A 26041-nucleotide genomic window follows, 5' to 3' on the forward strand; every position below is an offset into this window, starting at 1 on the left:
GGAAAAATGATTTAATTTGTATAACTTGTAATCGTGAACTGAAGTGTCTTTTGTTTATTTCTCTGTGTTCCAACTGTGGTCTTTTTGTCAGGAGTGTTCAATTACTTTGGAAGAGCACCCACTTTAATATGGTCTTTCTAATTAAAAGGATAATCACGCTAAAGAAGTCAGTCCTTATTCATTATTGTGCGAGAACTGAAAAAATGTTTATTGGTAGCTACCCTGCTACCACAAGAGTATAAATTGTAGTTATTCCCGAGCCAAGTCAGAGCACAGATTGTTGCAGCAGCTATAGACCTTTTTTTGTTTTTTTTCAATTAAACTACATTTGTCCATCTGCCCTAACTTACAGACTCCCAATTCACAGCTTAGTATAATAAAAACGATCAAATAATAATGAAGATGAACTATTTATCTTTTTAAAGAGTTCAGTACTCATATACCTATGTTTAATTTGTGTTGGGCTCAGAAGATTGTATGTAGTGTACATATAATAGTGACTACACAGAGCCAGCACACCTTATACTACACCAGAGGAGGCGGACTAAAGCGGAGAGGTGCCGACCTCTACACCCAACAGGATGTAGCATCCCATTGGCCAATCTCTCCCTAATGAAGGAAACAAGCGGAAATAACCTGCCGCTCCGCCAATCAGAACTCACTTTGTGAGTTTCCGTGTCTGTTCGCCAATCAGCGCTTTGTGTGGGCGGAGTTATTTAGCCGGTGAAGCCGAGTTCTGGGGTGGAGCTGAGCTGACAGGTCTGTTGCTATTATTGTTAATTCTCATTATGAGCCACATTGTTGGTATTATCTGCAGACAAGTCCTCTCCGTATAACAGCCGTGTGCTAGCTGTAGATAACACTGCTCATTCCTATCGCCCAGTACAACGTTGAGCTCCTGTTACCTTCACCACCAACAACATAACCTATAGCACCTGGTCACTGCCTAAAGGGACATCGCTCGGTATGTTAATATGGTAGCACCAGCGCAAATTTAAATAAATGACACTCATAGTTATATTTTTAACAGAAGTCATCCCCTATGTGAATCCACCAGTTATACTGAGCATTTCTATTACCTGGGAGACAGACACTCACCCCGCCCACACATTTAATCTCCTTGTTAGTTCCAGAGTGACACAAGAATAGAGGCTTTGTCCTTTTGCATAATATTAAGTATGTCTGCTTTTTCCAAGATAAAACTTATATAAGTAATGACAGCTCTAATTATTTCAGCACAGGAATTCCTGTAAACAAAAATGCAAAACATGTAAAAACCCTAAGTTGCATTCACTCGATGGTAGTTTATTTGCATAAAATATTCTTGTCTGAACAATTCCTTTGCATTAAACTGCTCTGGCTATAGGATTTGTTACATAGCTAATTGTTTAGCAGCCCATAATGATCGTGGCATAGTACCCCGAGTGGATTTATGTGTACTTATGAGGAGTGGTTGGGTTATTTGTATGGGTAGATGTATGTCATGTATGAAAGAGTAATTTCTTTAGCATACAAGTTGCTAATTGTTTTATCATGTTTTACAGAAAAATGTGTGAAGTTGAGCTCTGCACACGTGTGTATGGAAAGATGATTTTACACGCAGCACGCTATCCTCAAAGTACAGTGAGTGGAGTTCTTCTGGGACGCAGGACACCTGACTGCATTACTTTATGTGATTGTGTCCCTATAGGTCACCTCCACCTGCCACTTGCACTCAGTCTAGAAGTGGCTCTCACACAGGTACCACATAGTCTAATAGATTTTGTTTCTTAGGTTCTCTATAACCTACAGCTCTTCTTAACAAGTCACCGTTGTCTGTCATTTCCTTTTTACTGTCTTTATGAATGTTTGTTTGTAATTGCTTATGTGTGTTTATTTTTCTCCATTTCATTATTGTTTTCTTCTCTCTACTCCACTTTATCTGTCAATCCTTTCACTCTCATCTCTCCCTCTGGCTGTCCCGCAGATAGACTCATGGAGTGTTCTTCAAGGACTGGTTATTGCTGGCTTTTACCAAGTGAACTCTGGCCTTAGAGATACCAGGTGAAAAGCTCTCATAAACCATAACACTGTCTCACCACATAGCTGGCTTATCATCACATCTGTCACACCCTACAATGTTTAAATAATAAAACAGTATCTCTTCTAAACTTAATTGCTTTATAGATCTATTTTTTGCTGTGTTTCAGTTTGCAATTTCAGGTAGCTTGTTCATGTAAAATCACTTGCATTTTATTTTAGTAAATGGTTCTCTAAGAGTTGCATTTGGTGAAATGAATTATGATCACAAGGCACCATTGCAAGTGTAGCCCTAAAGTAATATATTCATATCATTACATTTTACCCCACTGTTGAGGAAAGCCTCACACAAGTCTCAATTTAAAATGCTTATTCTAGATAGGTCGTTGAAAATGCTGCACTTAGTGTGCTAATAACGCATCCCATGGTGGCAAAACACACACACATTAAATAAATAAATAAATATATATATATATATATATATATATATATATATATATATATATATATAGATATATAAAATTACACACACATTCATAGCGTCTGCTCTGTGCCTCCTATGTTATACATTCATTTTTTTTCTCTTGCCATTTCAGCATCAGTAGTGCTGCTCTTAGATCAGCGTCATTGATAGCTGAATACCAGGAAGATGCAGTGTTAATACTGGTGAGATAATTGAGCATCTTTCATGTCAGCCATCATTTTGTTTGTTTTTTCCTCAGCCTGTCTCTGTTTTTGTTTCTAATCAGATGAATAATGAGCGTCTGTCGCCCAGTCCTGGGGTCCCTCCTCTCACAGTTTTACATCAGAACAGCAGCAAGCAGTGGGTTCCCAAAGACAAAACCTTGTAAGAATATCCTTTGTGATATATGCATCACTCCTCCAACATTTTCCTTTAAACTAGATTTGTCATTCCCAGCTTTAAAAATAAAACGTTTTGAAATGGATTCTCTTTCCTTCCCTAAAGCTTCTATAGCAGTGGCCATCTTTTTTTAACCTATAGGGTGACGTTATTTCTGTTACATAAGATGCCACTGGTATTAGGGACTTCCACATAAAACAGGGAAGGGATCATTTTAATGGTATGAAAAAGTGGAAAATTAGTATGCATTTTTGAACCAAATGGGTTGTATAATGTAATTATAATGAATAATCGCATATGTACACCTACAAACCTAGCAACAATTTAGATACATTTTAGACTGAGCATTTAAATGTAACGTATCATTATGTCAAACAGGCCAACTCTTTTTAGTAAGGAAAATCATTGTTTTGTATGGAATATGTACATAGAATCTAGAACATTGCTTATTGCTGTTTTTTTTCACAGGGTAATGTGGGGTCACTGGGAAGAGACCCAACGAATTACAAGACAACTAATTCAAGCTAAAGCATATCAACAACTGATTGACTTTGACACTCACCTTGATGATATCAGAGCTGACTGGACCAATGAAGAGTTGAATGTTGAAATAGCACGGCTAGCTGCAGCAGCAAATGGCAACAAATGAACTCTGGAAGTCCTATAATTGGCTAGGGGCTTGACTGCTGGACTTTCTTACTGTGTCTCATAGCTGTATGTATATATTTTTGTGCATACAGCCTGTTTGTGTAATAACATATACAGCTATTCTACTATATATGTTATGTAAAATTATTATGGCCCATTGATCCCTTTAGCAAATGTCACAATTCCTTAGTTTCAAGAGCATTAACATGTTTATTTTACTTCAAGTGCCTCCTTAGCTGGGAATCAAGCATTACAGTAAAGAAAATGCAAATATACATCCTGTTGAAACATATCACAAGAAGCATGGCAGAAAGCTATTGCCAAAGAGAAAAGTTGACAGGTTAAGTGTGCTTAGTAGATGAGTCTCTTGGTGTCTCCACGAGGTCGTTTAATCTTGCTGTAATTCTTGATAATGACATCACACAGCGTGGCCTGAGAAAGGAAAATAGCGTGGTCAGTGATGGAGGTACTCATTTGAAGTGTTTGTTGTGATTAATTTTGTTTTCATAACAATGGTCAACTGAGAAAATCTCCTTTAATATGTTGGATATTAGGTGCTTGGTGCTCACACATAGTCTGATCCACATGTCCAGCCTAATAGTCGAATGACTGGCAAAGATTGAACTACCTTATAGAGATTTATTTGTTTATCAGTGAGGGTAAAGGACTAGATCATGCAAATAGCAAGCAGTACCATCAGGAGATAACATGGGGTCACCTACATGCAGTTTCCAGCCATCCACTAACCGGATTTACCAATGAAAGCGAAGTGACTCTCACCACTCCAGATGTGACCCACATACCATGCTCTAGAGCTTTAGTATTTTGTAAAAGTAATAAGATGTGAGAGTTGATTGCATGTATTAGGAGTAAATAATGAGACAAAATTGGATGTATTTCTGTATCTATATAAACTGATAAAAACTCCACTATATTCAGAATAAGCATGGGAAATTGCTGCACCGAAGTCATAACTTCTTTATCAACAACATACTTGAATGGTGTGGTGGGCTGGCTCAGTGATTATGAGCTTATACTACTAAACAATGGCAGAAACTAGCTGGTTTAAATGATATCGTAAACCCCGTTGTCTGTTGGATGCCTCCTTTGTGCATACCATGCAGCAAAAAATGTGACTAACGTGGATTTGGCAGATAAACTGTGCCTTAAAAAAAATCATGTTTATAACTGTACAAATTCTATATAAAAATAATAATTTATTTTCAGATTCACTGAAGTAAAAAAAACAAAAACCCTATTTTATGTGACACCATGGAAGCCCAAAGAGAAATGCTAGAGTTGTAGAGGCAATACCATGGACACCATAGGCACTTACACTTGTTTAAGCCACACACTCCTCCCCTACTATGCCCCTCCTCTCCTGCAGATACCTCAGTTTTGTATAACCAAGTGTAAGAGAAAAGGGCAAAAGTAGAACCTAATAACCATAACGGAACAGAACTATTTACAGAGCAAAGAGAGGGTACGCAGTGTCCCCCAAGGAGTCGGAGAGCCAGATTTTACGGTGATAAAAATCCTATTTTCTCTTTTCTGTCATTGGGGGACACTACGAGAAATTGGGGACATACCAAAGCTGCCTCTAAGGGAGGGATTACTCTGGAACGGCTGCGCGCATTACTCTGCGCCCAAATCTCACATCAGCGGATGCACAGCCCTGCAACCTTTACAATTTTGGAAAAGGTATGAAAAGTCGAACACGTAGTCGTCCTGCACAACTGCTCTGCCGAAGCACCATGACGTGCCACCCAAGAAGCGCCAACATCCCTAGCAGAGTCAGCTATTACTGGGACAGGCCGAACATAAGCCAACCTAATCGTGGAAGTGATCCAGTGGGCGAGAGACTGCTTGGAAGCTGCTTAATTACAAAGAGGAAAAGAAAAACCTCTCTCCCATGAAGGATGCACTCTAAGTTCACATTTTACTATACAAAAATCATTTTATTAAATGTATTAAAACAAACAAAAAGGGAAATATTAATAGATAGTAGAAAAGTGAAAACAAAGTATGAGAATGTGATTAAAAACAAAAGTCATTTTCACCATACAGCCTTGTCAAATGTTTTTCAAAATATTTATATTCCATATTTATTAAAGTGTAATGCAACAACTGGACTCTCCTGTAGTTATTACCAATGATTAAATATTGTCTAAACTGCAAGATATATATCTCTGTATTCCCCTGATAATACCTGTAGTCCTCTATGCTCATAGTATTGGCTGCTTGATAAAGGTATCTTCAATAATGCTAGATAAATAAATGTGCCTCGTTTTATAGTACTGAATTCTACAGATTACTGAGAACTTGCATTACAATGCTCATGTGTCCATCCCAAATAGATTGATACTATAATGATACAAAGTAACCAGCTACAGCATCATATTATGTAGTTACATAATATTAAAGCAATATCATCTCGTATTGCTTCTAGTGAAGTGTTCACTTTATAAATCAGCAAACAGTTTATCAATTCCACCATACAAAATCCTACATTCGGACGTTCTGCACAGAGCGGGGTCCAGCTGTATATCAAACTGCCTTGTATTAACGTTCAGTATCTCCAACTTGTGGCAGATAAATCTGTATACAGCATATGATCTATGGCACTGTCTCTCTAATTAGGACAATGCCAAGGTATTATATTGTTGCCCTGTGTAGCTGTATGCCTCAGGTGTTTGCTTTATTAATGTTCCGTTTAGGAGTCGCTCAGTAAGATAATTAAGCACTTCTAGATCTCAAATGAATGTCCTATTTTATAACACTAGATCATTCATTTTGAGTGCTTTATACTCTAAACAGAAAGTCCGGCTATATAGAATATAACACAGCAGCGTGTCGGGATGCTTTTAATCATCTATCTCGCCGGCAATTATTCCACTCCTAACCCGTGTGGGTGGCTGTTAGCTGTATTGTTTTAATGCAATCATTCCTGGCTTTACATTAAAATACCAGTAAGCAGAGTCGAGCCTTTGTGATATTACCATCTATGATAGCAAATGCTGATCTCATTTATATTTGTTAATAATTCAAAGGCCACTTGTGAATCTTATCTTGTACTGAGGCTATTTATATTACTAGTTTAAAACAAATTGAACTATCTACGCAGCCAATGTGGTCAATTAGGTTTAATCGTAAACGTGTCTAGATCCCTGCATTGACAGCGTTATATAGCCACTTCTAATCATCTCTGTCAGAGGCACATTTCTATAGTATGCAGGAAGAGGATTTAGTTGTAAAAACAACTTGTTATAGAAAGAGGATTTAGTTGTGAAAACAACTTTTAACAGGATTAGGCTGTAGGTAAGAATTACAATATAGTATCGGCGTGTATATCCGCCTTAATTCCAACGCGCGTTTCGCTCGTGCTTTGTCAAGCTTGACAAAGCACGAGCGAAATAGATTGGTACATGCAAGTAGGCATCTATGATGTCTATGGACCCTAGGAACTCTCCCTGCCCTGTTCCATGCCTGCAATGACAGTACGAAGGGACTCTATCCGAATTTTGAGAATTCTGACCTGCTTGTTGAGTGCCTGAAGGTCTAAAATGGGACGGAAGGCCCCTTCCGGCTTGGGTAACAGGAAGAGGTTGAAATAAAACACCTGACCCCTCTCCTGCTGAAAAACCTGGACAATGACTCCGGCTTCCAGCAGCTTCTGGATGGCTTCCTGAAGTGCCTTGCGCCTGAGGGGCCAACAGGAAGGGCTGTGGAGAAGAACCTCCGCTGTGGAAAAGTCGATGACATAGCCCCGGGACACACATCCTCGCACCCAAATATCCGTGGTGGATGTCCACCACTGGCTCTGGAAGCAAAGAAGATGTGCCCCCACCAGACTCCCCTGGAGGCGGTCTGTCATGCCGTAAACTTGTCACCAGGCCTCGTGGCTCCTCGCCTAACAGTGCCTCTGCGCTCCCCTGGGGGCCGAGGATTAACCTTTGCTCCCTTCTCTACAGGGACCCAGAGTGAAGGAAGCCAACAGGCTTTTCACTCCTCTGGGTCTTGAGTTCGATCCCTGCACTACACCTGTAAAGAGAAGTAAAATAAAAACATGAAAACCTATATCTAATTAAAGTATAGGCAGGAGCCTATACCAAAGTGACCTATCTTCTAGGCACTGAAAAAATACTAAGGTATCTGCAGGTGAGGAGGGGCATAGTAGGGGAGTGTGAATTAAACAAGTGTAAGTGCCTAAACTCCTAGTCCCACCTACTATACCCCAATGTCTCGCAGTGTCCCCCAATGGTAGGCAGGAGAAACATTATTTTTCCAATACTGGGTTAAAAATGATGATGCAGACTGCAAGTATGTGCACTGATTTATTTAATAAAACTGTCAACTTCTAACAGCTAATGTGTGTACCTTTACTAAAGGATCTTTAATGTACCTGACATGCAGAAATAAAAAATGTACTATTAACAGTAAAGCCTAATAAATCTTCATTTAAAAATGTAGTTATTAAAACATGCTATATTTTGAGAAAACCAGTTGTAAAACTGTCCCTCGCACTCTGCAATGACCGCCCTTCTATTTTATCATTGGCAGAGTAAAATTTGACTGTTGTGGAAGGCTGTTCTTATAGCTGTTATAATTTCAGTGTAATCTCATGTGATTACTCAGAGCCAATCTCAAGCCTATGTAAAGTGGGTGTTTGTACTAAATGTTCTTACACTTTGTCGATGTCATGACACATGATATTCCAGTACCTCATGTTCAGCCTCATTACTATAGTGTACCTGATAAAAAGATGGTTATGCTCATGCTGACATGTACAAATGTGTATATAAAGGAGACTATAACAAACAACGATAATATATATTTGTCGAGATATCTGTTAATGTGTAGATGACAGGTGTGATTTAAACAAATAAAAGGGGCTCTATTTAAAATATGCAGTAGGTTCCAGGCTCTTTTGGGATACAATGTTTAATAATGTTATGATTTGCACAATTGTACCATATGTGTAAAAGTTCATTTGAAGACCACTTTTAAAGCATTTCAAATGTCTTTCACATGGTTACAAGCAACGGTGTCAATGTGGTTACTAGCTATGCAATTCCCTTTGAAATGTGATCTACAATTATGTTGCATGAATAATAAGGCCAGATTAGGACACTAGTTGGATTTGATCAGCTGTCACTTTCATGTGCCACAAGAACAGACTGCTTTACACCAGGCCAACAGATAGCTTCATAATGACAGATAAACACACTCCCCCTGCAGCACTCACATAGAAGTTCCTTATTTCCAAAGCTGTGATCCGCAGCTCAGAGTATTGGGATTCATCCAGCTGATGAACTAGAGCACGATAATCACCCTGAGAAAAGTAAAAGAGAACAGGTTTGATATGACAAAGGATTTGGGCTCTCTTTCATGATAAACAGTTACTTTATTCAGCCGTTAACACCAAAAATTCTCGGATTCTACAGTGATCATTTGGAAAATGTTTCTTGTGAAATAGTATTCGCCCCAATTCGAGACGACTTGAGGGTCTGTCATAAGTGTGGAACAGAGGAAAACACTGATATGGATAAGCTAAGCATGGACTCTTACCACATGGGGACCTTTTGCTGCTTTGGCCACGGCATCTCCTCGATCAGAGAGATATCTAAATGGAATAATGATTACAGCTAATAAAAACAAGTGCAAATATGTTTGAAACTCTAAGTGATATAAACCAACTACGTTTTGTAAGAAATAATTACTGCTATCTGAAAAGTACTCACTTTGATATCGCAGTATTGGATGCATCTAACTTGGTCCTCAGGCTTGTCATCACTTCAAATACTTTTTCCTGATAACAGAAAGAGACTAACATAGTATATGTCAATATAAACGGCAGTGTTGCATCATGCGCAAGTGTCACATGACTCACCTGAACAGCAACTCCAAAGTTATTCCCGTCTTCAATCTGTGGAATCTGAAGCTGCAGCCAAAGAGAAACCTGAGAAGGGCAAAAAATACAGAGTGTAGGAGAAGTGCTTATCTCATTACTTTCCAATTCTCATTTTTAGCTACTACATTCTCACATCTACCAGTTCACAGCGCCTGCTTCCATTCCACACCTTCACTACCTCTGTACTCCTTTCAGTTCCCTCTTTCTCACCATATTCAAATTTTCCTTTAGTTCTTGGATTTCACTCTTGATTTTTCTTTGCAAACTTGTGATTTTCTCATTGCAGGAAATGGGACCACAGGGGGGACCTACAGTGAGGAGAGAGATGTCATGAAGCGTTTACTTGTGCCTTTAAAAAAACAACAAAACATTATTGTGTCTAGTTCCAACTGTTAACTATTTTGTTTAAGTTTTATTTGCTTCAAGGTTGAACAGTCCAGCAGATAAAAATAACATAGACAAATGCCGTGAAGACATGAAAATAATTTAATTGCATAACAAACACAGTGGTACTCAGGGTTGGAGCAAGTTGAAGAGCCCATCAACCAGGGGTTTTTTACTAACAGAACAGTGTGACACGAAGAAAGGCAAGGGAGCGAGAGGTCAAGAAGAAGGGGAAAGGGGAGCAGTCATGTCCAGGGGGAGGAACATGAATGGTGAAACTGGACGAGGACTGTTAAGTAGTCAGGGGTAGGTGTACTGTGTTGCAAGCAGCCCAAGGTTCCCAGGCATTACCAAAAGCCAAATAGCTAACAAGGCATGTCATGTATTCCTTTCGGTACTCATATCAGAATTTGGTCGGGGCTGGTGATGATCTCCAGTCTGCCGCTAGCTGGCAGGTGGTAGCTTCAATAATTGCCCAAACCTGCAGGGAACACACTGGGCAAGTTGAGTTGCCAGATAATACATTTTGAAATTTTGATACCCAGTAGCAACAATAGTAGTTAACTATTTTCATGAGATATGCAAATAAGTCTACTTGAAACTATGCACCTCTGTTTGTTTGTTTTTCACACAGCTATACACAACAACTTTTCTCTTTCATCCATTGGGGACACTGGAGATGCTGGGGTATAGAGTGTGCTGGCTAGAGCACTGGGCACTTTCAAATTTACCAATAATATTCAAGATCCTCCCCCTCTATATACTCATTGGCTGCTTCCTGAACCTTTGAAGTCTTTGTTTGTGCCTGCCGGAGCTAAGGCGGTTTTCTTGGCTGCATAATATTTTATTTTGGTTTTTTTTGTGGTCATTTCTCCTCTCATATTCAGCATATTTCAGCAGCAGCTGGGGATGTCTGTAATAAAAATAATAGTCTGGCAGGCTTGGTCTTCTAAATCTGCAGTCACATTGTACTGTGTTATATAGATAATACACAAAGAGGAGAGCTCCATTGCTCCATTGCTAATTGACATTGTTGAAATAGAAATAAAAGGGCTGGCAGTCTTGGTCTTCTAAATCTGCAGTCACATTGTACTATGTTACATAGGGTAACACACGAAGAGGAGAGCTCCATTGCTAATTGTCATTGCTGAAATACAAATAATAGTGCTGGAAGTCTTGGTCTTCTAAATCTGCAGTCAAATTGTACGGTGTTATATAGGTAACACACAAGAGAGGAGAGGTCCATGGCTCCATTGCTAATTGTCATTGCTGAAATACAAATAATAGGGCTGGCAGTGTTGTTCTTAATCTGCAGTCACATTGTACTATGTTATCAAAATGGATTCACAGCAGTACACAGAAGACCAGGAGCACAAAGCAGCTGCTGGCACCAGACATGATGATAGTAATCCCTCTATGCATCTACTAAAGCCTATGTTAAAGTGCATAGTGTTTTTAAGTCAGGGAAACAAAAATGTAAAAAACACCTTTTGACCTTAGTCAAGAAAAAAAGACCTGTAATCCAGGCAAAGTTATCTGCAGAAAAAAATAAAATTGCCATCATGCCATTCTACACATGCAGTGGCAAGGAAAGAATGAGGCCTTCGCCTTTCTCTATGAATGCGAGTTCTGCAACTGTCACTGAGGCATCTTCTTGAAAGGTCAGTCATGACCAAGCAAGACCTTGTCATTGGGACTCCAAAAGTGGTGTACAAATACTTTTACGTGTAAAGGCTGAGCTGGAAGAAAACAGTAAGGCATTGGAGGAAAATGTATGTTCAGATTCAGAAATAACACAAATTCCTGAGGAGAGTCTATCCACGAGTGCTATGTGTAATCCTGACCTTTCTGATAGTGTACCCATAAAGAAGGCCCCTTTCAGCATTTCTGCAGATGTTTGCATAAACAGAACAAGTGTAGCCGGTGATACACAAATTGAGGATGCCACTTTGGAATTGCAACAGAATGAGGGGGATATTTGTGTAGCTACGAGGGCGCTAATGAGGATGTTAATGAGGATAATGTTGTTTGTGTAAGTCCTGCACCAGTGGAAGCAGTTCTTGCACATGATAAGAAGAAGGCCATTGTCATGCCTGGGCATAAGACCAGAAAATCCACCTCTTATATGTGGAAATATTTTTACCCAAATCCTGACAACAGTTGTCTAGCCATTTGTAGCGTTTGTAAAGCCACAGTAATGTAAGCATGGATGTCTTAATAGACGTGTATATGTATTACCTTTCACTTTGCTGCTGTTTCATCAGTATTGCACAAAGTGTTTGTAATCTGCACTTTACGTCAAAGGTACCTAACTATATTATAATTTTTGGGGAATTGGGGCTCATTCTGGGCTCAGGGATGAACTTGCTGTTTGCTGTGAATTACAATGGCTCTTTTTAGTGCATTGTCTGGCACCTTGGATTGGTCAGGGTCTGATAAAAGCATGCATGCATGTATTACCTGTAGTATTACCACATTTATCCAAGGAACGGGTAAAGCGATCAAATGAACCATAACTGATTTCATGATCCAAGGACAATTCCATCTTGCACCACTTTTCTTTTCTGCCACTGCTGTGTGGAAATGTTTCCTAGATGTGCTATGAACTGCCGTGTGTTTGAGCCATTGCTCTGTCGTTTAGCATCCAACCAGGTCGCTGCGGTCTTTGTTTGAAAGTGTATGAAAATAATATTGTGACCTGTTAGATGGTCAAAATTGACTGCAAATGATTTGAAATTAGTGTTACTGAGGTTAATAATAATGTAGGGGAAAAAAAGCAAAATTACGTGATTTTAGCAAAAAAAAATTAGAATAAAATAGGGATCCAAAACCAAAACACGCAAGGGCAGTTTTGGCAAAATCAAAACCAAAACCCGAAGTTAATCCAGATCCAAGACCAAAACCAAAACACGGGGGTCAGTGAACATCTCTACTTTATATGCAATAATTTATAGTCTCTACTACTGAAAATGGGTAGATTTGTGTTGGATTTCAGAGAGAGAGGCCCAGGCAGTGCCGGCAGTCAGATCATGGGCCCCCTTTATCCCAGCCTGAATCCATTTTGTGAAGGAAGGGGTAGAGAGGCCAGGAGAGAAATTTGGGTTGTTCCCGAGAGGCACCAGGGGGGATATAGGGGATGTCAAACTAAATCAGGACCTGCAAAAGTCCCAGACAGGCAAAATTTTAAAGAGGAGAGGAAGGTAGCCAAAGGGGGGCGAGAGAAGGACCCAAACTGATGTCAAAGTATGGACCCCAACAAAATGCGTTTCCAGATCTACCCAAGCTATGGTGTGGCAGGGGGCATAAGTTGCCGCCAGCGGCGCAGGTGAGATGCATAATAATAAAGCTTGACATCGGGGAATCCCAGCCCCCCTCGGATCCTAGGTTTCCTAAGAAATGCTAGAGAGATTCGGGGAGTCTTACCTTTCCATATAAATTTAAGAAAGGAGGATTGCGACCTTAAAGGGGAGAGTTTAGAACAAGTATAGAAGTTTGGGGATCAGGTTCATCTTTATAGAAATAATACTCTCCAGCCACGAAATGATATATCCCTTCCAGATGAGGTGGTCATGTTTGATTCTAGTAAGGAGTTGAGGAAAATTGTCTGGGTAGAGATGTCATAGTGAAAAGTGATGTAGACCCTGAGGTATTTAATCCAGTGTTTTTGCCACTTTGAAGCAAATGATGCTTGGATAGTGGCCTTCAGCAAGGGGGGGACATGTAACAGCAAGGCCTCAGATTTTGAAAAAAATATTTTATAGCCAGATAGAGCCCCATACGTATCCATAAGCTGATAGAGTGGTGGAAGGGAGGTCTGAGGGTGAGTGAGGGAGAGGAGGACATCATCAGCAAATAGGGATATTTTGAACTCTCGGGGCCCCACCCCCACACAGGGCCAGTCTGTGCAGCCATAGCGGCAAAAGGTTCAATTACCAGGGCAAATACCAGGGGGACAGAGGGCAGCCCTGTCTAGTCCCATTAGAAAGGAAGAAAGAGTAGGAGAGGGAACAGTCAATTAGAACCCTGGCTGCAGGGGGCGCATACAGGCTGGCGATACCCGACAGAAATTCTGCCAAGATGTCATAGGCCGGCAGGGTTTGAAACATGCAGTGCCACAATATCCGATCAAACGCCTTTTCGACATCTAGGGAAAGCATTATCGCCAGAGTATATCTACGATTAATAATCTGAATAAGGTCTGTAGCCCTACGTGTGTTATCCCTGGCCTGGCACCCTGGAATTAAGCCCACTTGGTTGTTTCTGTAAATTTGTAATATTAAACATTTATTTTTCTTGAATTCGGACTTATGATGCACCCAGGTCAACAGAATTGGAATATTAGTTCTGTCTCTCTCCCAATCTGTGCTCCTTCAAACGGGCACTTAAAACTCACATGTTCTTTAAGGCCTACCAACCATCCATTTAACCTCTCATCTCTTCTGCTCATCCTCCCTTGACCCCTCTTCTCTCTCCCTTTGATTCAAGGGCCCCCTTTTGTGCCTGACTTTGTTTACCCTCCCTTAGGATGTAAGCTCGAATGAGCAGGGCCCTCTTCCCTCCAGTCTCCATACCTGTTCTTCTGCTCTGTCTCTACTGTATCTGCCCTCCCGGAGTTTCTGAAGTACTGGTACTGTGTGTTTATTGTTCTGTACTGTTCTACCTTGTATAGTCTACTGTATATTCTACTGTTTATACTGTGTGCGACGCTGCGGAAACCTTGTAGGGCCCTACAAATAAACGATAATAATAATAATAATAATAATAATATTAGTTGGCTCCCAAAATGAAGCATTTCAACTAATACAAAAGCTACTATTTTGCCATTGGTGTGTATCGTCTACTGGTGCATTAAAAAAAGTTTTTTTTTATAATTTTATAACAGTAGGAAAACTAATACCTCAGGGCATCACACAACAAAGCAAGTGAAATGCCATTATTAATTATTATCAGTAATAATAGTGTAAACATATTGCCTACATAATGACTTTGGTATTAGCAACATTTTGAATTCTTCATTACTTGTAGGTATTTTTGCTATTGAGAGGACATAACAATAATAATAGTACCTGTGTAGTAAAAAAAAAACTTTGTGTTCCAAAAAAACTTGGAAGGAGAACTATCATTCTTTTACTTTGTAATACTTTAAATAAAAACACATCTTCTATGTTAAATGGCTCCTGAAATATAAACTCCTGAAAGTCAGAAAAATTGTACAGTAGCGAAGTCCAGTGTTACTAGACATATTTTACCCATAGGGCTGGAGGTAAGAACATAAACAAAGTTTAAACTCTTTACCCTTCTCCTCTTCTTCATCTTTCTTTTTTTCATCTTTTTCTTTCTTCTAGATGATAAAAAAAAATATTTACTTAGTAAGGATGTCTATCGATTTCTTTTAAAGGAACAATTAAACTCAAAATAATATATTATCATACACGAACTGTGCAGACTTACCCTAACTTTTAATACAGTGTGTTGAAGTATTTATTCTCCTTCATTCCACAGCTCTTAATCTGGACACACATAGGCCAATCCTGACACACATAGGTGGTCAAATGGTATGAGATCTGGTCATTTGGCGTTTGGGTTGAACATGATTGTTAGTGCAGTCACAAGGTGGCCAATAACAGTCATATGTGGCTACTTTATAACAACATTTACCATGCCCAATAATGATCCTATCAATTTTGAGAAGATTACTATCAGACATGTGTCGTAGTCAGATGGGGTCCAGTGAAGGCAGAGTATTAACCTGCCATGCATGTGGCACAGGACTTGTGTGCTCCACCTCACTGATTGGCTGTGCAGTATATCAACAAAGTTATTGCAGTGTTTGTAAATGTATCTGCATAGAAAAAATGCTCTGGTTATTATTGATGCAGACTGTTAACAATGTTTGCTGGGAATTTTCTTTTAAAGCTTTGGGGTAAATTTATCAAGCAGCAGGTTTGAAAAAGTGGAGATGTTGCCTATAGCAACCATCAGATTCTAGTTATCATTTATTTAGTACATTCTACAAAATGACAGCTAGAATCTGACTGGTTGCTATAGGCAACATCTCCACTTTTTGAAACCCGCAGCTTCTACAGTTTACCTCTTTGTGTTTTCTGGTCTCATTGTCGAAACTGTGAGTAATCTGTAAATCAGCCAATAATTCTGTTGTGGTGGCAAGCTTACTATTCTAATTTTTGCAACACTCCACACTACGGATGCCCTTCTTATCTCTTATTTAACTTTGGACTTTTACAATCATGAGATGATAGGAGAATATGGTGTTTTCTCAAGATGAACAGTGAATGTGGATTAAACAGAATAGTAATATATCCTTCCTCTAAGTTTGAGCTACTACAATAAAGTGTGTAAGACATAAAATTAACTTTATGGCTTACAATTAATTCCAATTGTTAAAACGGAACATTTTCCAGTAAAATATATGTCCTACAGATCACCCCCTCTTACTGACACACAGAGCTCAATAAACGCAATTCAGCAATTGGATCTACTAACCCTACTCAATTTTTTCTTCTTTCATGTGCAAATGTTGAATATTGTTAGGTACCAGCTGTTCCGTTTGATAGGATCCCCCCCCCCCCCCCCAAATGCAGCAAAGATGGGCCAAGTCCTCCTGTATCATCATCAGCAGCAGCTATTTATATAACGCCACTAATTCTGTAGCGCTGTACAGAGAACTCACTCGCATCAGTCCCTACCCAAATAGAGCTTACAGTCTAAATTCCCTAACATATACACACACAGTATGCTTTTGGATTGTGGGAGGAAACTGGAGCACCCGGAGGAAACCCACGCAAACATGGAGAGAACATATAAAGAACAATAAAATAAATCCAACCCTATTTGGCACATGGAAGGGATGAGAGACGGCATACAGTAGGTGGACTGTTACAAAAAATGTCACTTTTACTATTCAAACTGGCTGTGACATCACTGGCTATGCCAAATGTGTGTTAAACACCAAGCAGCAGAGTATTTTGGTAAAATGGGAGACTTCAAATCCTGCCACTCCAACAGCTACACTACAGTAGACTGATGTCAGACAGAGTAGCAGATGCTATCAGCAATGGGACAAATAGCATTCTTGACAGATTTAGTTTAGGATGATGACTATCCGTAGTTACCAGTACATCACCTGCAGCTCTATTACATTCTCCAGCATTTGCAGAGAATAACAACACCTGAATACATGACCATGGGCACTTATCAAAACAGCTGCCACCATTCTCTTCATTACAGTCCTGTCTGGTCTGCCTGGTCTCAGGTTGAGATGAGTGAAGACTTAAGTGGAGGAGCAGGTGGGCCGTAACATTCCAGCAGATGATGTACATGGAACACTAGGACCAGTTATTAGTAATAATGACCCTGAGCAGACATATCCTTTAAAATACATCAATTATTTCCAGCACTATGGGCCATATTCAATTGACGGCGGGATCGCCGAAAGTTCCGCGCTCAAAAAATATTACCGTTATTACGGTAATCCTGCGCGAGAAAACCGTTAATACGGTAATTTACTCACTGGATCTCAGGGAGCTGCCAGCTGAAATCCAGCGAGATATTACCGTATTAACGGTAATATTTTTTGAGCGCAGGATTTTTGGCGATCCCGCCGTCAATTGAATATGCCCCTATATGTCTCTTTCGGCCTCTTTCACTATGAAAGACTAGTTTCTGTGGTCAAGTTGGAGTTCAGGAACAGTCCTCACTCTGCCATGACTGGATTTTTAAAGTACTTTCACCGTTTCAGCTTTAGTAAGTATTAGCTACGTAATCCCTACTTCTAGGCTGTCATCAGGATATCATCCTGTGGCCAAAAACAACTAGCTGGAGCAGAACCTATAATACTGGAACTAACAGTTATGCTGGTTTTATTTAATGGGAGTGTTGGATTGATCTGTCACTGTTAGTTTCTCACCGCTTTCTCTTTCTCTTTCTCTTTCTCAGGGTCTGGTATTGGTATATCCAGCTCAGCTCGCAGTGTTGTCAAATCAGTAACATTCAGCTCTGTAGACTAAGTGAAGAAAACAATATAAGAATTACAGTAGAAAAATCCCATAAAATAAATAAAAGCATTGACAGATTGCTATATCACTCCCCACAATAAAATGATGCGCCTATATTTGGGGTTGACCTGGGACTGCAGACAGTACGGGCTGTGTGAGGTCACTGTAGACAACAGGGAATCTAGTTATGATTTGCATCTATATATAGCAGCATTTACAGATGTAGACACTAAGGAGGAGACTCATTGCCGCCGATGTGGCGCACGGACATCGCGCTGCGCATATTGCCTGAAATTACGGTAGGTATCTCTGGTCATTTTTCCTTGCACCTCTAAGGCTCATTTGCACTGTAATGTGTTTCTGGAAGAGACGTTTAAATGAGCTTCACATGGAGATTGTGTGTTTTGGAATGAGATTCCTGGTTACTTAGGCGATGCTGACCTTCTTTCATTCCTGTATTATGTCTCCATTTTGACACTCGGAGGAGGTGGTGATCATGCTTCGTCCAATACTTTTAATTGAATACCTTTTGCATCATCCAAGTTACTGAGAAATGCGCCTCAATAAATATTCCCTATATGGTCATCCACCCTAAATATCAGAAAAATAAATTTTTCCAATCCAGGTACTATGATGCCAATAATTCATTTGAGGAAATACTGGCATTTCTGTATTCACTTTTGAAAGATCATTATTTTTTCATAAAAAAATAATATTTTTAATTTTATTTTCTGGTACAAATAAAGAGTATATTAATATATTCTTTTTAGGTTGTCTCTAGATTTAGTGCCAGAGTGATTTTAAATGTTCAAATGTGACACACAAAAATCAAAACGGCCATGTTATTTCTTTACTCTAATGACTTATTTAGGACATAAATGATACTTCATCAAGCAGCATTCTATAAGGAAATGAAAAAGGTGTAACTCATTAGGGTGGAGGTCCCAAAGTAATTACAGGATTTCCACCATTCACACTCACATCTCAAAAACTGATTGCTCCAAATATTTCCACAGAGGCACTTCCCAAAAGCCCAAAGTGGCTGTGCACCTATGTATTCACAAGACAGCAAACAGGTGCATTTGCCCAAAATGAAATGCTCTGCGATTATTTGACAATTAGTAAGTGTAGTATGGTCCTTATGAAGTAGATTTCTAAAACTCCAGGGTAGATTCCAGAAAATAACCCACCATAATATTTTTCTTATTGCTTAAATAATTACACCAATAGTTTTGCAGCATGGACCCAACTTACACTGATGAGTTTGTCTAGCTCAGCAATCTTCTGGGGAAATCCCACTGAGATCAGCTCATCAGCCTGGGGAGGAAGTAAAGAGGACAATGTGATAGAGAGCTGAGGGAGATTAGTGACTGACAACACTAACGATAAAACTAACATGTCATTAAACATCTCCTTACCTCCTTACTGAGCTGACTCCGGAATCCATCCACCTGTGACAAGAGGAATTGTTAATAGATGGTTTGGTTATAAAGATGTTTTTGATTGGTTGCTTCATGTCACACTATTCGTAGTAGTCAGCCCTCCCTGATAATCCAGGACCAGACCCAGTTTTTAAAAGTTTTTAAACATGTCTCCTTAGCCATTTTGTCTGCTACAATGCCCCTTCAAATAGCAATCATAAGCTGGCCAAATACAATAAAATCCAGATCAAAACACAGAACAGATAGATGTGTTTCCAATGTACTCACATATGTGGGCAAACAAACTGGGACAGATCCTACCATTCAGTAGTCAGGCCAAATGCCTGGATCTCTATTAGTATGTCTGTTTAATGACAATACACAAATAGCTATAGCGGTCACCGTCCAATTACATTTTGGGTTGGGTGCAATTTAAATCTGGATGGATTTTTTTTAATCATTTTCAGCCCCCTTTGGTATTTGGTGGAGACCAACACCTGACATGTAGCAATCCTGGGCCAATGTGGTCTAAATTGACAAGTTGCCCAAAAAGCAGGACAAGTAGGGCCACCTTTAATAGGTATCTCACTGTAATTCTTCTGTATATTATGTGATGGTTTCTAGCAATGAGAAGCTCATTACAGCTCTAAGGCAGGAACTGACTGCTAAGGTAGCTCATTAGCTGGGACTCTTGCTTGATGTCAAGCAGAACCACATGCCTCATCCTTACAACAGGTGGTACATTCATGAAAGATGAGGTCTTCTCACTCAGTGACAAATATGCCTGCCAGTGTTAGGAACTCCCAAGCCAGTACAATGAAACTCGGGGTCTACTCTGAAGGCCCGGTGTTCGCTGGAGCCCCTAGTGGTGGGGACAGACTTGGCCGCGGGCCGACAGAGGGTCGAGTAACGTATACTGACTTAAGGAGAACCCAGGAGTGGAGTGATTGGCGGATAGTAGCAGGCAGGAAAACCAAGGTCAGAGGTCACAAGCACAGGTTTGAAATCCAGGGACAAGCGAAAGGTCAGGAGCACTAGCAGAAGCAGAATCCGGTTTTCAGGCAAATGGTCAGGTTCAGAAGCGTAGGTTCAGTGGTCCAGAAACAAGCAAAGGTCATACACGGGAAGTCAATCAAAGGTAATAATCACCAAGCAGAGAGAGAACAAGCAGGCAGCAGAACTGAGGACAGGACGCTATAACCGGCAGTGAGGCTGCAGACCTCACTGTCTTAAATACCAGTAACAGCCAATCAGAGCTTAACTCTGATATCACATGAGCAGGTTCTGATAGCCACAACTAATTAGCCCACAGGCTTGTGAGTGCTCCTGCGCATGCACCCGGCTGTCCCCAGCTGCCGGGACGCAGCGCTACTTCTGCTGGCGTCCGACCGTTGCCTTGGTTTCCGGAAGTGACGTCCCGGTCCCCATAGCGACGGCCGAGACGCCTGCAAGAGTAAGGTAAGAGTCGCGGCGGTGCCCGCAGCCGCCGCGACTGCTGACAGCCAGGGGACGGACCACCAGCAGACTGGGAGTAGGCAAAATGTCACATTATTTCCCTTTAGTTCCTAAAAATAAAGTGTGTACAGATCACAAAGCAACTTAATTTTTCACTCTGAGCAATCAGATATGAGCAGATTTTGAAACAAACCAAATTGACCAACTAGATTTTTACAATATGGCAAACTTAAAACAAGAGGAAAAGCGTAGCTGGGAACTTTCCATTAAAGATGACACTAAGGTGCTTTATACTTTACAATACGAAGCCTAGAAATACAATATCAATCTTGAGAGAAATAAATATTTTTGAACCTTTGATATTAAATGTAGATCCTAAAATTAGAATTAATAACAACCGGGTGAATTATTATTATTTTGCTTTTTTGCTTTTCACAATGAAAAACACTAACATGCATGTTCCAACAGTTGGCAGTAAGTGTAAAACAGAATAGAGTGAAACAAAATAAGTAACGTTAACAGCTATAGTCCATGTATGCCTGCCATGAGGTTTGTGCAAATACTGCTGGTAAAGTCACAAGGACAATACTCAGCAAATTAATTAAGGTGGAACAATTTCTGTAGGCAGTGTCCAAGGCAGACATAAGCTGTAATGCTCGTTTTCAGACCTTAGTACACAGATGTTTGTGTATATTAACACCACATACCCAGACCACGCACAAGAGATTTGTAATGATATTTAATCCTCATTCAGGTTGTCATTTAATACTCATGTTTCTTGTTTCCAGATCTTATGCTAGTTGAATTCCAGATTATATTTCTTCACTACCTGTAATGTAACGCTTTGATTTTCAACTGCCCAAAACTTCTTTCTATTAACCTTTTAATGTGAATTGTGACAATATCTTTATTCACAAAGCTAAAGGTGTGTTTGTATATGTGTGTGTGTGTGTGTGTGTGTATATATATATATATATATATATATATATATATATATTCAGCAAACCAAAATACAACAGCAGGCCTCACCCTTATGACAACGCTGCTTTCATATACTGCTACCTGTTAGTATCAGTGTGTATACAGCGTGGGCCTCAGTATATATGTGGTCTGAGATTCTAGTTTCATTTGATGTTACTGTGTAACCCTGTGACACTCCTTACATGTATTATACATATTATCTGCTCATATATGCTCATGAATACTGAAATGTTTATGCACATTGTATATATGGCTAATTGAGGCTATGCACCTAGAACAAATATATATATATCCATACACATATGTACATATAAATATATGTCCGTACATGTACATTTAGGCACACACAAACACATAAACATACACCTGTACTTCTCACCTTGGCTACAGCTGCTGGTGAAACATGTAAGTTGGCCATTTCCGTAGAGTGATTAAGGTCGCAGGAGGGGAGAACGTCCCGTATTTGTCTGCTGGCTGCTTTATTAGTGTAGTCGTTGGAGCGTTTAAGAGAAAGTGAAAGTAAAGACGAAGGGACTTTACAGGATCGAGGAGGGGCGATGGTTGTGTGAGAGGAAGAAAGAGGTGACGAAGAGAAAAGAGGGTAAAGTGTGTGTGGAGGGAGGGGGAGCTGGAAGTTATAACATGGAGCTAGATACACTGTTGGACATGTAATGTATGTGTATACATTTAATTCAATAGACCAGAAGTGAATTAAAGGGAGTTACATGATCCATAACCATACATTCTAATGAAGTTTAAAAATTCTATGGTACATCAAAAACACTAGTTATTTTACAAATGCCTAGTTTATCTATGCAAATGAGGTCATATTTTAACAGTGCAAATTTGCTCCTTTTTTTCTTTGTTCTGTAAGAGGGGAATTCAATTAGCTGCGAAGTGTCTCGCAAGCATTCGGGAGACACTTTGTGGCGGAGATTTTAACAGAAATCTCCACTCATTTTTCCTCCCACCCCATAGAGGAACATCGAAGCTAATTGAATTTCCCCCTAAAAGGTCTATGGGGCATATTTAATAAAGCACGACAGTGATTTTAACGGGTCATTAAGGTCCCACAGTGTCCTCCGCAAATTTATTAAGGGGGCATCGCAGCAGATATCATGCATTCCTCTTCGTTTTTGGGAGCAGTCACCATTCAACAGAATGGTGACTGCTCCTGGCCGCAATCTAACAAGTCCCGAAAAAACATTTTTTCGGGAACTTGTCATGTTAATGTATGAAGCTGGCGTACATCATCCTAATTAAAGAAATCTAATGCTGTCAGCTCTGCTCCGAAGAGCAGAGCTGGACAGCGCATGTGTGGAGGGATCACATGATCCCTCCCTGTCACTCAGCGCTCTCTCTCTGCAACTATCGTTGCAAAGACAGAGAGGGGATCTGTGTGCGCATGTCCAGTTCTTGGAACTGGACATGCGCAATTGAAGAGTGAAGAGAAGACCTGGAGACAGCGCTTCCGAAGAGGGGGGTAAGTATGATTTTTTTTATCACTGAAACAGCAGTTTTTCGGAACTGCTGTTTCTGTGCAGGGCTGTACATAAATGTGAGAAGTAGTTCAATCCTTATCATTGCGATAAGGATTGAAAACTACTTTTCACTTTATGTGAATATTGATAAATGTGCCCCTAAATATTAAAATAGTGCAGTGACAATCATTATGCATCACCGCAAATCATTAATATTTATGCGTATAGGAATACTGAATATAAATATTCGGAAGTTTTCTCCAGCATTCACATTTAGACAAACTGTGCCGTTCGCTCTTATCTGCTCATGCAGCTTTGACTACCTACTGTTCTTTCTTGCTGTTCTCTCTTAAAGCTTTGTTGTCATTTGGCTTCTAGAAAGTTGGGGTCCTACTTTGAAAATATGCAAAAATTGTATTATACTATAAAATGTTAACAATCCCGGATTGATTAAGCTCTTTAGTTCAAACACAACTCTCCATTATGGCATTCTTGCCAACTTTTAAAACCTGTCCTCTGGAAATTCCAGGAGAGTAGGCAAGTATGCCTTGAGAAAGACCCTGGACTGTGGGTTGAAACGCGTCGGCGGCTGGTGACCCGGTTATCGTGTGTACAGGTGACAGTGCTGTTTATATTGGAACTGAGCTGCAGCAGTGAATATTTATACGCATGCACTTTTATGCTTAACACTTGGTACGGGTCCACACTATTGACTCTAATCATTCAGATTGTTTTTATGAAAAATAAATGTGCTTTAGGATAATGCACTATTGTGGTTGCTTTGCTTCTTCTTCTCTTTATGTCTACATGTTGGAGTTGAGTGAAAGAAAACATACACTGCAACACTGTTAAGGGAGCAGAGCACAACCCTACAGGCGCATATTGATCTTCTGTTATGTAAGCATATACCCTAAGGGGGAGAGAATTGAAAAATAAACCACGGGTGCTTACTGGAAGTTTTCATTGACATCACCTATTTTTGAGGATCACCTTATACCCCATAGTGGTGGTGGACTTTATCGAGTGTTGTACGTTATTATGCCATGTTTTTTCTTTGTTTTTTCTTGTATTATGTACCTCGCATGACGAGAGGATTGAGGAGATACAGTCCTCTTTTCAGAGGTTCCCTGTGAGTCTAAGACGGTAGCGCCAGTGTACGTACCCATTTGTGTGTTACTGTGTATTTATAATTGAGTTTTTGGTGGAAGCTCTGGGGTGGGTACACGGCTGCACACCTTAGTGAAGCGCCCATAAGGTCTGTTCGATTATAAGTATGCATTGTGAACAAAAATAAATAGCAATAGACAGCGCAGAGACTAGTCAGATCAACACAATGCTAATAATTAATAACATTTTATTAACTATTAATAATGTGACTTTGATATCACATGGTCATTAGGGGGCTCTCTATACTGTGCTAGGGAAAATAGAAGGCTCTCTGTATTGTGCAATGATCGCTATAGGGTTCACTGTATTTTGCAGGTTTCACTAGATTGCTCTCTTTATTGTGATTGGGTCACTGTAAAGCTTTCTGTATTGTATAGATGCCAATCTGATATTTATCGCAATATATATTTGGGATCCACCTTGAAATCTAGGGAGCGGATACATGGTCTGCTACCAGAGGGCCTAAGTACATCATGACAGAGAGAATATGAGTGAAATGGGACAGATTTGAGGGAGAAATTACCTCAGAATTTGGCTGTGTGACAGAGGGGAGAGCTAAGTCAGAGGGAACATACCACATTACCCAGGGCCGGTGCTAGGGTTCTCAGCGCTCTAGGCAAAAATTTTAAAAACTATGGTGGATACAATGATTATTTTAATGGCACCTCATGCTCTATATTTATATATATATATATATATATATATATATATATATATATATATATATATATATATATATAGAGCATGAGGTAGCAATAAAATAATTATTTTATCCACCATAGTTTTTAAATCAAAGATACAGCATGGGTAGCCCTTATAGAAAAAAAATAAATTATAAAAAAATATATAATATATATATAATACACAAGAAAAAAATAATACAAAAAAAATAATAATAAAAAATAAAATAAAAATGGAGATACTCACTTTTTCTTATTCCTGAAGGCTGGTCAGCAAGTGCAGGGCACCTCTTCAATGGCTGCCCACCGCTCCTCAGCTTCTCACATCAAAGGAGGAGGGTGGAGCACAGCTGTGCATGCTGGGAGGGGAAGGAGGCGTCGGGAAATAACTTTAATCACACTGTCAGTGTTAATGGGAAGGTCACATGATCACTGACATCAGTGATCATGTGACTGCATCGGTAAGCCCGGGCGCATCCATTTTCAGAAGAAGAAGAGGCCACTACAAAACCGCTGACAGTGACTAGATTTTCTTATCTAGTCAGCGGTGTGGGACAGAAGTGCAGCGGCGGAGGAGTGCCTGCTGCTGGTTTTTAGTGACCGCCGCCGTCCTCTTCTAAGAAGAGGACGGCGGCGGCCACTACAAAACAGCAGCAGGCACTCCTCCGCCGCTGCACTTATGTCCCACACCGCTGACTAGATAAGAAAATCTAGTCAGCGGCGCCCTGCAGGTCCCGGTGCCCTAGGCAACTGCCTAAGGTTGCCTAATGGGAGCGCCGGGCCTGACATTACCTCAGAATATAACAGTATGACTGAGAGACACAGCATCTGATGTTACCTCAGGTACATCCTGCTGAGAGCAGAGAGACAGAACACTAGTAAGTAAGTGTCAGATACCAAACATGTGAAGAGTCAACCCCTCAGAGGAGGAGTGAGCAGGGCTGAGAGCAGGGGAGGGCTGGCAAATTTTAGTCGGGAGGGGGGGGCAGGACTCGACTCACCAGCCTATTAGGAACA

The 26041-nt window shown here is 40.1% G+C and overlaps 2 protein-coding genes across 3 annotated transcripts; one reads left to right on the forward strand and one right to left on the reverse strand.

Moving 5' to 3' along the window:
* Window positions 1-685: 685 nt before the first annotated feature.
* On the forward strand, window positions 686-3676 carry EMC9 (ER membrane protein complex subunit 9). Of its 2 annotated transcripts, none has more exons than XM_075211169.1 (6): window positions 686-759; window positions 1545-1740; window positions 1967-2043; window positions 2616-2685; window positions 2769-2866; window positions 3350-3676. In XM_075211169.1, exons 2-6 carry the CDS (start codon window positions 1549-1551, stop codon window positions 3528-3530), a joined length of 618 nt encoding a protein of 205 aa, XP_075067270.1. In that variant the 5' UTR covers window positions 686-759; window positions 1545-1548; the 3' UTR covers window positions 3531-3676. The 2 variants fall into 2 exon arrangements, with proteins under 2 accessions (XP_075067270.1, XP_075067271.1); XM_075211170.1 differs by lacking the exon at window positions 686-759 and adding an exon at window positions 769-964.
* Window positions 3677-3719: 43 nt separating this feature from the next.
* PSME1 (proteasome activator subunit 1) lies at window positions 3720-22258 on the reverse strand. Its single transcript, XM_075211168.1, has 11 exons — window positions 22076-22258; window positions 19258-19290; window positions 19094-19156; window positions 17752-17847; window positions 15120-15165; window positions 9651-9748; window positions 9420-9488; window positions 9271-9338; window positions 9098-9152; window positions 8775-8861; window positions 3720-3961 (listed from the first exon to the last, which is right to left on the reverse strand). The coding sequence occupies exons 1-11, from the start codon at window positions 22112-22114 to the stop codon at window positions 3881-3883; spliced, it is 735 nt and encodes a 244-aa protein (XP_075067269.1). The 5' UTR covers window positions 22115-22258; the 3' UTR covers window positions 3720-3880.
* Between the last annotated feature and the right edge of the window lie 3783 nt (window positions 22259-26041).

Source organism: Mixophyes fleayi, chromosome 1 (genome assembly GCF_038048845.1).
Source record: "Mixophyes fleayi isolate aMixFle1 chromosome 1, aMixFle1.hap1, whole genome shotgun sequence".
Lineage (NCBI taxonomy): Eukaryota > Metazoa > Chordata > Amphibia > Anura > Limnodynastidae > Mixophyes > Mixophyes fleayi.

What these genes read in the sequence shown, in the direction of transcription:
- PSME1 (XM_075211168.1), bottom strand. Translation starts at nt 22,114, where the DNA reads ATGGCCAACTTACATGTTTCACCAGCAGCTGTAGCCAAG. An exon ending in CACCAGCAGCTGTAGCCAAG is followed by an intron (nt 19,291 to 22,075) that starts GTGAGAAGTACA and finishes CTCTTGTCACAG; the next exon opens with GTGGATGGATTCCGGAGTCA. An exon ending in AGAAAGAGAAAGAGAAAGCG is followed by an intron (nt 15,166 to 17,751) that starts GTGAGAAACTAA and finishes TTTATCATCTAG; the next exon opens with AAGAAAGAAAAAGATGAAAA.
- EMC9 (XM_075211169.1), top strand. Translation starts at nt 1,549, where the DNA reads ATGTGTGAAGTTGAGCTCTGCACACGTGTGTATGGAAAGATGATTTTA. An exon ending in AAGATGCAGTGTTAATACTG is followed by an intron (nt 2,686 to 2,768) that starts GTGAGATAATTG and finishes GTTTCTAATCAG; the next exon opens with ATGAATAATGAGCGTCTGTC. An exon ending in GTTCCCAAAGACAAAACCTT is followed by an intron (nt 2,867 to 3,349) that starts GTAAGAATATCC and finishes TTTTTTTCACAG; the next exon opens with GGTAATGTGGGGTCACTGGG.